General features: G+C 48.9%; 1 protein-coding gene across 1 annotated transcript; it reads right to left on the bottom strand.

The window, feature by feature from the left end:
- Nucleotides 1–229: 229 nt before the first annotated feature.
- On the bottom strand, nucleotides 230–9,648 carry cavin4b (caveolae associated protein 4b). Its single transcript, XM_061713284.1, has 2 exons — nucleotides 8,846–9,648; nucleotides 230–2,805 (listed from the first exon to the last, which is right to left on the bottom strand). The coding sequence occupies exons 1-2, from the start codon at nucleotides 9,206–9,208 to the stop codon at nucleotides 2,242–2,244; spliced, it is 927 nt and encodes a 308-aa protein (XP_061569268.1). The 5' UTR covers nucleotides 9,209–9,648; the 3' UTR covers nucleotides 230–2,241.
- Between the last annotated feature and the right edge of the window lie 4,029 nt (nucleotides 9,649–13,677).

The raw sequence follows: 13,677 nt of genomic DNA, 5'->3' as shown, positions 1-13,677 counted from the left end.
TCTGCTCAGCCACTGCAGGTAACCTGCGGGCGGAGGTCACATGACCAGAGGCCGCTGGCCCGCTACTGCCCTGGTCTCACATAGTTGAATTGATCTACTTTGGTTTAACATGATTTTATTTATTAGACCTCAGTTCTGTTGGTCTTGTTGGTGTCGAGTCAGTTCAAGACTCGGCATGAAACTTTTCATTCATATGTTATTTGAGCAACAGCCTGAGTCACACAAGATCTGATTTTAGATTGAATAATTTATTATTGGATGTCGTTACGCCAAAAGTGTCCACTAGAGAGCGCTGAAGGTCAGCATCCGTCACTCGGCTTACTGACTGGCTTTAAGAACATTCACACATCTTAACCAGTAGCTTCCCAACTTTAATATTATTAACACAAGGACATGTTTTGATGTTTCAGCTAAGTTATAAAAGAAAACATAAAAACTCAGCGTCAAAATTCAGTTCAGAGTCTCAGAATGCAGAAAAAAAACCTAAAGAAGCAAAACTAGATATAAAAGCACAAAAACAACAAAACCTTCAAAACAGCTGAAGAACATCTCCTCAGGCTCGTGCTCTTGAACAAAAACACTTGAAAGTTTCCTGTCTCTGTTAAAACACATTTCAGACTTTAATCACACATTAATTTCTGTATATTACTTTGTTCTAAACCCACACATTTAAAATAAAATGTTTGATTGACACTCTGTAAAAGGGAGTCTGTAAAAGGGAAAACTTGATGCTTCTCAGTATCCAACTGCTCGGCCTCCTGAAGTCGGCACTAAACCTGAAAATGGAGAAACAGTAGAACGAGAGAACGATTACACTCCATGATCCTGCTACTCTTGAACTGCTAAAACGAAGCTTTCACAATCATCATCCACTCTGGCTGCAGAAATGACTCGAGTAAACTTTTATTTCTTAACATTAACAAACACAAACTGCTTTAAAACTACAGCCATGCAGTCACTCGCTACCATAACTAAAGCTCAAATATCCCTCATCAGAGCAGAAATATTGACAAACAGGGTTACAGGGCTTCTTTACAATCCAAATAAAAGCCCGTTTGTCGGGTGAAGTGTTGCATCGCTCAGCAGGAAGGCGCTGGACACGTAATCCCGCCTCCTCACAGGCTGCATACAGAAGCGAGCTGCATTTCCACGTTAGGCACCACAAACTAAACCAACATGGAGATATTTTACCACCAATAGGAGCCTTTGATTTGTGCCCTGGCCGCACTGAAAGGTTCTGATTGGTCGAATGTCTTCAGCTTCTTTTTACCGCCTTTCTTGTCTTGGTCATTTCGCTTTCAGCCTGGTGGAGTTTTGTGGCTGCAGCCGAAGCGCCGCTGCTCCTCGTTCACGTGACTAACCCAGGACTTCCCGGCGGCACACTAAAGAAATCATTTTGAGAGTTGGGAGTAAAAGTAACGGGTACTTGTAAGTGAAATGCAACTGCTTTGTAGTAATGTTGATGATGTGGCGAAGGGGCGTGGCCTTGAATTACTGACCGGCCGATCAAATCCTGGGAGGGTTTGTCCTGTAGCAGCGAAACATTTTATTATCTTTGACAAGTGGGCACAACTAATTACTTCTAAAGCTTTAATATCTCTTAACCAGTGCCTCCTCTTAATGCTTCCTGGGGCAAACTTCCACATCCAACTGATCTTTAACGGGCTCTGAGCTGACTGAGGTGTCAAAGTCGTAGGGAAATGTTCCACTTGAGAACACACTGGAGGGATCTCCGGGTTCTCTGTTGTCAGACCAGAACCAGAACCAGAACGGTTCTCTGCCTCTGGTCTGGGACGTCTCCCGTGTCACAGCGAAGAACTCATGAAGACCTTCAGAGGGACGAACTTCCTCTATCCTGACAAAACTCGTACGTTTTCTTCTCTCAAGCGCGTTCCGGACCCAAACGTCCCGTAAAGACATTCCATCTCAACCTCGCTGACGGCAGCCGTGGACAAGAGAAGCTTTGAGCTGAGCTCTGTTCGTGTTTCCAAAGTCAGTGTTTATTGAACAAAAAACAAAAGTGACGTTTACCGAGATGGAAATGAGTTAGTGAAGCACATAATCTGTTGATTATCGCTGGTGTTCAGTCAGAAGGGTCAGTGGCCGTCGGTTGTCTGCTGGCGTCCTTGGACAACGTTTAAAGACGTTCCTCTTGGTTGCCGCGGCGCTGCTCGCCAGCAGACGCTCCCCAGCTCCTTCCCCTGCTCCATGGTCTCACCGCGACGGCCCGGACCTCCTGCTTTATGACAGCTGCTTCATGTCGTACATGGGAACCTCGGACTCCTCCGTCTGGTCGGCCGCGGCGGCGGAGCGCGGACTGGTCTTGCGGCCCTTGGGAGGGGGGACGGGCTGGTGTCCCTCCGTGGCCCCCTCGGCCCCTTCCTGACCCTCGGCCACAGTCCTTTCCTTCCTCAGGTTGAGCTTGGCCGGGACGTTCTTGGTGATGGTCTCCTTAAACCTCTCGCCGGACTGCTTCAGCCGCTCGCCGGACTGGCGGATCTTCTCGCGCCTCTCGGCGGTGACGATGCGCTCGCCCAGTTTGTTGACCTTGGTGCCCAGGTTGTCGCGGGTCTTGCTCATGTTCTCCTTGGAGAATGTTGCTTTGAAGCTCTCGATGCGCGTCAGCCCCGTCTTCTTCATGCGGCCGGCTGACGAGGAGTCGGCCTCCTCCACAACCATGTACTCTTCATCCGAGTCTGGAGGAAGCTCAAACTTGTCCGGTTCCATCTCGGCTCCGGCTGCAGCGCCGCCGCTGGACTCCGCTGGTTCGTTTCCTGGCGTGACAGCCTTCACCTCCTGGTCACCCTGAGACGCAGAACAAGACGGAGTCAGTGTCACATCAGGGCTTTACAGAGAGGAATCACTTTCAACTTTTACTTTATTGGGCAACATATAGCAGTGATGTGAGGTTCAAATCTGTGTCTGGTAGTGTTGTTTCCGTCAGCCTGTTTCAATTTTAGTTTTAGTCTAGTGTTTGGGTCAAGCTATCATTTTAGTTTTTATTAGTTTTAGTCATGTTCATTCTCCTTTTAGTCGTGTCAAGTTTCAGTCGACTAAAAGTCTGAGTATTTTGGTCAGAATTGTCCAGGACCATTTTAGTCTAGTTTTAGTTAAAGATTGTATTTTTCCAAACCCATTTTACAATTCAAACAAGGTTGTCTTATTATTATATTATTGTTACCTTATAGACTCAAGATTACATTCATTCCAGATACAGAAGACTCTAATTTCAGTTTACAACATATTTATTTTTCCTCATTTCTCCCCGTCTTTTTCTTTTTTCGACGACACATTGGGTTTTCTTTTCCACGTCTGTGTAGGAAAGTGTTTCCAAAGATGGATCTCCTTCTTCTTCTCCAGCCCCAGAGCAGATCCCCGCGTATCTCTATGTAACTTTGTTTTTAATAACGTGAACCTAGAGCTCTGCGTTAACGGCATCAGCCTCTAACTCTGCAGCTGCCTCTTCTGGATCTGATTCCCCGCTGCAGCGACTGGGATTGAGGACTAACGTCACCCAGCAGAACTAAACCAGAGAAACTACTGAAAACATGGACATTAAACCAGAGAAACTACTGAAAACATGGACATTAAACCAGAGAAACTACTGAAAACATGGACATTAAACCAGAGAAACTACTGAAAACATGGACATTAAACCAGAGAAACTACTGAAAACATGGACATTAAACCAGAGAAACTACTGAAAACATGGACATTAAACCAGAGAAACTACTGAAAACATGGACATTAAGGATCTTTGCTAGAACATTTCGTCTTGTTTTGGTCAATGAAAATGAAGACAAATTTTAGCAGAGTTTTTATTTTGTAATCTGTATTTTACTCTCGTTTTTATTCGTCTACAATATTGCATTATATATTTAATTATCGTTATCGTCACATGACCAGCATTTTCGTTGCGTCTCGTCTCGTTTTCCTCAGGTGTTAAAGGTTCGTTGACGGCGATATTTAGTCATAATTTTCGTTGACGAAAGCAACTTTAGTGTCTGGTCAAGTGTGTCCTGCAGGTTTGGGGGTGCGAGCCTGAAGCCGGCCTCCATAAATAAACCTGCACCTGTTCCTGCAGCTCAGCGCCGGGCTGCAGGCAGCTAAACATATCGGCCAGCAGCTCCAGGCTGCATCACGCCGTGCATCTGTCCCTGACTCTCAGATCAGGTTGCACAGAAATGTGGAGGCTGGAGCTGCAAATGGACCCGGCGAGGTGCAGAACCGGCCTGCCGCTGCTGCGCTTGCTGGTTTGAGACCAGAGCCGTGGCAGCAGCCGCATGTCTCTGGTCTCGAACCAGCCGCCTCATCTGCTGTAGTTGTGGAGGTTAAAGGTGATGTCTGCTGCTTTGTCCTGGTTTCTGACTCATCAATAACGCTGGTCACACTGAAATAATGACCCTCCTTTAGAGTGAAGCTGCCCACAGAAATACTTGCACTAAAGTTGCTTCCTCTGAAGCCAGGACACTGTTTTCTGTTCTGATCTGTAGTCAAATGTGTAACTTTCCTGTGATAGAAATAGAGGAAACATCCCCAGCATTGATCTGAGCAGGAAAACGCAGTCCACAGGGACAAAAGGCACGTGAAACAACGTCCCAGGAACTAGTCTGTAGCGGGCTGCATCGCTGCTGAGGCGGGACACTTTGCTGACATTTCCAGTGGGTTGACAGAATGCTTGGCAGTATTGAGCCCCCTAACCGGGAACCAGGAACCAGGAACCAGGAACCGGGAACCGGGAACCAGGAACCAGTCTGCTACTGAGTTCAGAATGACACCAGTCCTGTTCATTTACCCTGCAGGGAATCACAGCTGGAGGGAATCACAGCTGGAGGGAATCACAGCTGGAGGGAATCACAGCTGGATGGAATCAGAGCTAGATGGAATCAGAGCTGGAGGGAATCACAGCTGGAAGGAATCACAGCTGGAGGGAATCACAGCTGGAGGGAATCAGAGCTGGAGGGAATCACAGCTGGATGGAATCACAGCTGGAGGGAATCACAGCTGGAGGGAATCACAGCTGGAGGGAATCACAGCTAGATGGAATCACAGCTGGAGGGAATCACAGCTGGAGGGAATCACAGCTGGAGGGAATCACAGCTGGAGGGAATCACAGCTGGAGGGAATCACAGCTGGATGGAATCACAGCTGGAGGGAATCACAGCTGGAGGGAATCACAGCTAGATGGAATCACAGCTGGATGGAATCACTGCTGGATGGAATCACTGCTGGATGGAATCACAGCTGGAGGGAATCACAGCTAGATGGAATCACAGCTGGATGGAATCACAGCTGGAGGGAATCACAGCTGGAGGGAATCACAGCTGGATGGAATCACAGCTGGAGGGAATCACAGCTGGAGGGAATCACAGCTAGATGGAATCACAGCTGGAGGGAATCACAGCTGGAGGGAATCACAGCTGGAGGGAATCAGAGCTGGAGGGAATCACAGCTGGATGGAATCACTGCTGGATGGAATCACAGCTTGATGGAATCAGCTGGGGAGTGTGGGATATAGTGTTTCTTGCGTTATGAGAAGTTCCACGTTGCAGGGAAACGGCGTCGTATCGAGCTCGGGGTCGAGACGCTGGACAGAAACACCGGCTAGATGCACTTTGGTCCAACAAGACCCAGATGTAGAGCTGTTGAGAGGGGCGACTCTGAGCCCGCCAGGCCCCCCGTCGCCGCGGTTACGCTGTGAATCCCAGCACGTTTGACAGTCTTTCTTCCGTCAGTCCAACTAACGCTTGGTGTGGGAGCTGGTAGCAGCCTGCTAGCCGCTAACGCAGCGCTTGGACCAGCTTCACAAGGGGATGAGCGGACAGCTATATTAGGAGATGGTGGATGTTGGACCTCAGAATAACCTGATCCGTCAGTGCTCAGCTGCTCCGTCACTTAGCCGCTCTGACGGCGCAGCACCAGTCTGATCGGTGAAGGGACATTTTATTCCTCATCCGTCTGCTTCCACTCCCCCAGAGCGGCTTTGACAGGAGGTGGTTTGGGCATCTGATTAGGGGGCTTGTTTCAGGACGCCTTAGGCAGACCCTGAACATTCAGGGGAGGTGAAATATTCTGGCTGCCACAGGAATGTCTCAGTATTACCTCAGAAAGGTTGGAGGAGGTGGAAGCCTGAGCTTTCCTGCTTAGACTGATGCCTCCATGACCTGAGCTCAGATAGGCATGGATGGATGGATGGATGGATGGATGGATGGATGGATGGATGGATGGATTGATGGATGGATGGATGGATGGATGGATGGATGGATGGATGGATGGATGGATGGATTGATGGATGGATTGATGGATGCATGGGTGGATGGTTGGATGGATGGATGGATGGATGGATGGATTGATGGATGGATGGATGGATGCATGGGTGGATGGATGGATGGATGCATGGATGCATGGGTGGATGGTTGGATGGATGCATGAGTGGACGGATAGACGCACAGATGGATGGATGGATGGATGGTTGGATGCTACTTGGCTGCAAGCAGCAAAGCCGAGTCGGGGTCGGCAAAGGCAGAAAATGGGAATCTCAGTGGGGCTTTTCCAACGTAGAAAGAAATTATGACGTTAAAAGCCAAATTATGTTTCCTTATATCTTTTTAATCTCAATGAATAATTTAAACTCTTGATTCGGATGCAGTTTGTTGCTGGTTAAGTGGATGACGTTTGAGAGGGTTGCAACGTCCAGGGTGACGAGTAGATGGATTCAGCTGTTACCAGCTTTGTTAGTGAAAGTGGTCATGATGGGGTGTGTGTGTGTGTGTGTGTGTGTGTGTTTTGGGGGGGGGGGTAACCTTTCAGCTCGCTGACGTTTATCCAGAGCAAAAATAACCAGCTCACCATCACGTTGGCAGCTGCTAACTGTGAAGGCCAAAGCAGTAAAACGAAGCTGTGTGTGTGTGTGTGTGTGTGTGTGTGTGTGTGTGTGTGTGTGTGTGTGTGTGTGTGTGTGTGTGTGTGTGTGTGTGTGTGTGTGTGTGTGTGTGTGTGTTCTATTTCGACCCCCAGTCCAGGCTGAGACATTTGTCTCCGCTGACGTTACTCTGAACCTGCATGAAACGATTAAAGCCTCGACCCCGGGACAAAAGACCCTCCGTGGTCTTCAGTTACGCCTGGCGTCTCAGCGCTCTCCTAAGGTGGTGAGGTGACTCTGGAACAATACTGGAGCTGGAGCCCCACCAGGTCCAGGACCAGGTCCAGGTCCATGTGTTCACATCTGGGCCTGTTTAGGGTCCACACAGTGAAGATCCCTCCAGTCTCTACAAACGCTTCATCCTGCTCCAGGACAGTAGGGCGGAGGCCATGGCAGGTTCCCCTGGACTATGGGAAGAAGCTGCACTGAACGGGGGTCACCACCTACGTTTGATCTTGTGTGCTTCCCCCGACACTAAGGCCTGGGATTTACTTGCAGTTCAGACCGCGTACGCATCATGGCCGCCACGCGCATCCTGCGTTCATTTGACGCGTCAACATCATCGATCTATAATATTAACTGGATGGAACATTGAAAATGGCCGCCCATTCATTTCAATGCAATTTACTCAGCCAGCGCATACGCCAAAAAAATCTCTGACTTCCGGGTTTACTTCCGCGTTATCGGGCCCATAGAGCATGCGCAGTTGAGTCACCTCCCATGATGCTCTGGGGCCTCCCATCATGCCCCGGGGCAATGACGCGAATATTAATATAATATGTATTAATATAATATATAAATTAATGTATATTATTACATGTATAGTATTACATATATTATGAATGTATTAATATAATATAATTACATAATATATATTAATATAAAACATCCGTGGAATGCACGGACACGGCTGTGACGTCAGCCGTGACGTCACGCTCAGAAAGAGACTTTTCTTTGACTTTTCTGGCCGTTATAAAACATTTTTGACGGATATAAAGTCCATGACTTAAAAATATAGAATACAAAGATTAGTAATTGCCGGTGATTACAGCTGGAGGTTCCTGTGAACAGTTTTAGAGGCTTCTCTTTTACTATTGCGGTCTATGGGAAAAAAGCTTTTTGGGCCGCATGGGATTTTTTGTTGCAGTACCGCGGCTGGCCACTGGGAAAAATCGGCGTGCCTTCTGAGCGTGAGATTGGGGGTCTGGTCGACATATACGTTCTCAAAAAGACATTGAATGCCTAGCGACCTGCAGTTCTCGCTCTGCCCATGAGTGGCGCTGGTCCCGGTCAATACCAAGTGACGACGCGGAGGTCGCTGGCGCTGTTTCTTTTGGCGAGATCGCAACCAAAGCAATGTTATAATCTCCTACATCATCCAATGTTGTCATGTAAAATTGTTTGTTGTTCTAATCTGCTACTGCTACTAAATATTTAATCACTGTTCCAACTGTTGCTCTGCTTACTGCCCCCTATCGCTCACCGCCGGTACCACGCGCTCTCCTCGCGTACTACGCGAGTGACGTTGCGGTTGGTGCTGCACACGAACCGACGCGAACGCAAGCACTAACTGCAAGTATATCCAGGCTTAACTGTCCCCATTTACCAGGGATCGATACCAGTACCAGAGGTGTATAATCCAGGTGCCATAAAGTAAAAACCCTGCCATGTTCCTGGATCAGCCTGTACATTTAGAACAGTACCATGACAACACTGGCTCATCATCCCCTCAGCACCTGACGGGACACCCAGCACCCAAAGGAACTGGATGAACCCGGGCCGAACATCCAAACCCCACACAGAAACGGCTGGTTCCCTCTTGTCCCCCCCCTCTCTCCTACCCCGAGTAGACGGATTGGTCCGAGTACCGTCCAGCTCCCACCAGGAAGGTCCAGCATGCACCTGATTGGTCTGCAGCCTCACCTGATAGATGACCACCCTGAACTTGTTCTTGGCCAGCAGGTCACCCTGGGTTGCCTCCACCTTCTTCACCCTGAGGTTCTGGTTCTCCACGCGCACCCTGACGTCCTTGATGTGGCGGCCGACCTTGCGCGTCTTCTCCAGCAGCCGGTCCACGGTGGAGCTGGTGTTGGCGTGGTCGCTGGTGAGCTTGACCACGTCCGTCTGGATGGTTTTCACCGTGTTCTCCAGCTCCAGCTGACGCTCCTCCATGCGCTGCTGCGTGACCTGGACACTGTCCATGAGGCCCGCCACGCGCTCCAGCAGCGCCATGATGCTGCCCGCGTCGTCTCCGCCACCTGTGGCCACGCCCGGTCTGTCCGCCATCGCTGCTGGGGCGCCGCACTCTCAGCTGCCCGCTCGCTCGACCCCGAGACCCAAGTAGACGAGAAGAGGAGCTCCAGGAGGACGCGGCGGCTGCGGTCACTTTTGATCTGCTGGGAGATCCGGCTGGAGCATCGGTGGGATCCCAGGGACGAGCGGTGCGGCAGGACGAACGGCTCAACGCTTCACCACTGCAGGCTGAGCCAGGCGCTGCTCAGACCACCCGAGAGGCTCCGCCCTGCTGGCGGGGCGAGCCAAGGAGGTGTGGAGCTGCTAAAAAAAGAGAGGGGCCGGGAGGATCAGTGGCGACGAGCAGGTTCTGATCAAAGTCGTAGATGTGTGAATTAGCGGACTAAAAGCCCCGAGGGAGGGTCTGAAGTCTGACCTCCTCCCACCTGAAGGTTCTGAGGATCTGCGAGACCTGAGAGAACCTGGACCTGGACCTGGACCTCAGAGGGACGTGTGGGAGACGTAGAGGGACACGGATGCCGGCGCTTCTGCTGCTAAAAATACAGCGGCGGTAAAGTGACTCCCTGCGCTCCTTTGGGAGACGGGTCTATTAAAAGCAGTGGAAACCCCCTCCTGCATCCATCTGTCAGCGTCACCTTTTCACTTGTTCCGTCTTAATCCCTCCCTCCAGCTTAGACCTCAGGCCTCCCAGGGCACGGCGGTCCTGTCAGAGGCCATTCTTGGTACCGGACCACTCGGGGCTCGGGGGGGCCGGGCCGTGATGGGGAGGAGCAGTCGGTTGCTGAGGCAACTTTCAGTCAAAGCAAACGCACCAAATGGTTAGTTTCACAAGAATCCTCGGACCTTTCCAGATGTTCAACACGAATCTTTACAATCCCGGTGACTTCTACCGCCCTGGGAAAGAGCTCGTTGCTCTCAGTTCCAGGGCTCGGCCCCCTGCCTGCACGGTGTAGACGTGGCCTCTTATCAACGCGCCTCACCAGCGGGTCATCCAGGTGTGGGTAGCAGGACAGGGGGCCTGAGGCCCATAGCGGGCCAATCGCCCTCCCTAAACCACAGGAAAAAGAGAGGAAAAAGCTGTTTATTTTGGTCTTAGGGTGCTTTCACACCTGTACCGTTTCAAGCAGTTGTTCCGATACAGGGAACGTTTCCCCCTCAAGATCGGAACGTTTTGGTATATGTGAACACAGCAATCGCGCTCTGAAACAGTACAAAACAAGCGTTCCAAGATCGCCTAGGAGAGGTGGTCTCGGCCCGATTCCAATCGAGACATGAAAAGGTTCATTTTTTTATTTGTAGTGATACAACTCCATTCATTGTGTATGTGCGACCGCAGCACAGGAGAGGAGTCGGTGCAGCCTCCACCACCTTCTCTCCTATTGGACATGCCGAGATGTTGTCCCAGCACGGCACAAATTAAACATTGTATGAAATTAAACAATGTTCAATTCGGGCAGGGTTTGCGCAGCGCAAACCCTGCCCGAATTGAACAGCAGCGCAATTCGGCTGCGGCAGGCGGCCTCTCGTCCGCTGCCGGGCTCCGCTCTGCGCCGAGCGCATAAGCCTGATTTATGGTTCCGCGTTAAAACGACGCAGTGCCTATGCCGTACTTTACGCCGTAGGTTCTGCGTTGGTGTAACGCGGAACCATAAATCAGCCAAAGCCAACGGCTGCAGTCTGCGCTGAAAGGGGCGTGTTGTTTTTCCCGGGGTGCGGAAGAGGAAACTCCTTCCGCGTTCATTTGACCAATCAGAGAGCAGCTGGTTCGCGCATGGCATTTGTTATCAGCTTTGAAACGGTACAGACGTTTGCCTTGTGAACACAAATTCCACAAACGAGAAACGGAACAACTGTATCGATTCAGCCCCTGAAACGGAACAAAACAAACGGGCCACAGGTGTGAAAGCATCCTAAATGTTATTGTCCAATCAGCAGCCTGATTCATGCTGCTGATCCCACAGTGACATTCAGGCAGCCTGAGGCCCCGTTCACACGTAGCAAAAACTGTGGCATTATGCAACAGAAACATCACCAGCATCATTTGTGCGACCTGTGTTTACAATTTGTTTGGCCACCGTCAATATTTTCTTGTATTTTACCTGTTTTATATTCTAAAGTCACACTTAAAAGTAACTCCACTTCTCTGTCACTCCAAACGAAAGACTCTCGTTCCGTTTTGGAAGTAACTGGCAGTCAAGGCTGATTTATGGTTCCGCGTTACACCAACGCAGAGCCGACGGCGCGGCGACGCCCACCGTACGTAGGCTATGCCGTCGATTTAACACGGAACCATATTATTCAGGCTTCACACGTGTCATTTTTTGATGTTTTTTTCCAGGATTCTGATTGGCTAGCATGACTTTATTTTCTCGTTACACTGCCCCCTGCAGGTTTGGCTGCTCATAGCACCTTAACAGCGTATTCATGTGGGTCGTGTAAATGAGGGTATTTTTCAAAACGTAGAGGGGGAAATATCAGTTTTTGTAAATACTCGGCTATGTGTAAACGTGGCCTTAATTTTACTTTCCAACCAGAAGCCGATTTTGGTCAGATTCAAAATCAAAAAGACGCCCTCGTGGACTTACATGAGTCTTTTTTTCCTGAATTTTCAACCTACCATTCATTTCTATGGGCTCCAGGAGTGCTTGCCCCTAACGTGGTCTCGTCATACGTACCGGTTAGGCCTGTGTTGAAAAAATCGATTCTCATATTAATTCCTTTTTTTTGGTTTATGCCCAAAAAAGGAATGTTTTGTTGAACACGACACACGAGAATAACTACTGCCATGTTTTTGCTATTAAATATGTTTAAAGGTATGAAAACATTAAGGTTTTCAGTTATAATTGCATAAATTGTCTATATTTCATTACTTTATATACTGTCTTGGGGTTACATTTGCATAAATTGCTAAAAACCAAATTCTCAAAATGTAAAAACCGAAATAGACCGAAAATGGAAAAAATGTAAACGGAATGTGGGAAAAAATAAAAGCGACTTCATCCGTCTCTGTTTCCTCCCTGGATCTGTTTGGTAATTCTGCCCCACAATGTTTCTGAAAGCAGTTCTATCAGCATTCTGGGAGCTGATTGGTCCTTACAGCATCATTAGCTGCCAATACTTGCTGTTGAATCTCAATATAATACTAGTATTAATATGTTGCAGAACTACAGTCATATAATTCATGCAACAGCTCAAAAAAAACGTTTTAATAACACTAACCCAAATGGATATCAGAATCAGGATACCAGCGGGTTACGTGGTTCACTATCTGATTTTATTTATCATTATTTCACCCATCGAATGGGTCGTCTTGTCCACCTTCGCAACAGTTGCCCCCCTTGAGAAATTGGTCAGGAGCCGCTGCCGGAGACACCTGTCTCTTTGAAGTTTCTTCTCCAGACGTGCACCTGGAGACTCGATCACGTTCACGTGCGGCTCCATGTTTGCAGGATGAGCTGAAGCTTCGGTTTGTGAGCAGCTGGACCGTGTTTTTAGTGAACATGCTCCTGAAGCCTGAATACAGGCAGATACACGAGTCCTAACAATCTGTTGGATGAGTGTACGGAGGCTGGAAGCCCTCGTTGCAGCAGGCCCTGGTTACTGCCCCCCCTTTGCTGCTCCTCATTTAAATAAAGCCCTCTGTGCAAAGTGAAAAGGTTAGCTGATTTAAAAAAAGTCAGCGACTGACACTAAAGCACTTATACATGGTGAATTGGTCCTGAGGGCAGCGCAGTCAAGCCTTGACCAGCCGGAGATGCAACCCCAGAGAGGACGGGCGACGTGGCTGCCAGGCGGTGTTGGGGGGGGGAAAGGGACCTTCCACCAGCTGCTGCCCTGATGACCCTGCCGTCACTGCTATATTTAACCCCGCCCCCCTGAGCTGGAGGCTTCACCAGCCATCTGCAGCATTTGGTCCCCCCCCTGCCTCACCTTGGGTGGGTGGAGTCATCAGTTTAACACACTGGGAACTGACTGAATCAACACAAACCTGATACGAGCTGGTTTTCAGCAGCCAGATTAACAGTCGCTAAATGCTGCTGGTATTTCTGAGGAATATTTCTGAGGCAAACACCTGCTGGCCTAGGCAGTGCCTGGTAGTGGCTAGTAGTAGCACTGGCTAGTAATATTAGTGGCTAGTAGTAATACTGGCTAGTAATATTAGTGGCTAGTAGTAGTAGTGGCCATAGACATACATACGTATCCGCCCCATGGAGCTGCTGCGATACGTCAACGCCGCCGCCATATTGGATGTTCAAGACTGCGCTGTAAACTAATACAAGTGAATGTACTTATGTTCATAAAGCGCCTTTCTACAAATAAATGTACGTTTTACGTTTCATTTATTCATTCACACACGCACTAATATACTTTGGAAACAGTTAGGCACCAAATATAATTTATTTTCTCAGATGGCAAAAATAAGAACTTTATTGATCCCACATAGGAGTAATTCATGTTATATCAGCTATAGAGAACAAGGTAGTGCCGAAAAACATTATATA

The sequence above is a fragment of the Cololabis saira genome, chromosome 22, assembly GCF_033807715.1.
Source record: "Cololabis saira isolate AMF1-May2022 chromosome 22, fColSai1.1, whole genome shotgun sequence".
In the NCBI taxonomy this organism is placed as follows: domain Eukaryota; kingdom Metazoa; phylum Chordata; class Actinopteri; order Beloniformes; family Belonidae; genus Cololabis; species Cololabis saira.
This window is presented reverse-complemented; position numbering and strand designations above follow the sequence as displayed.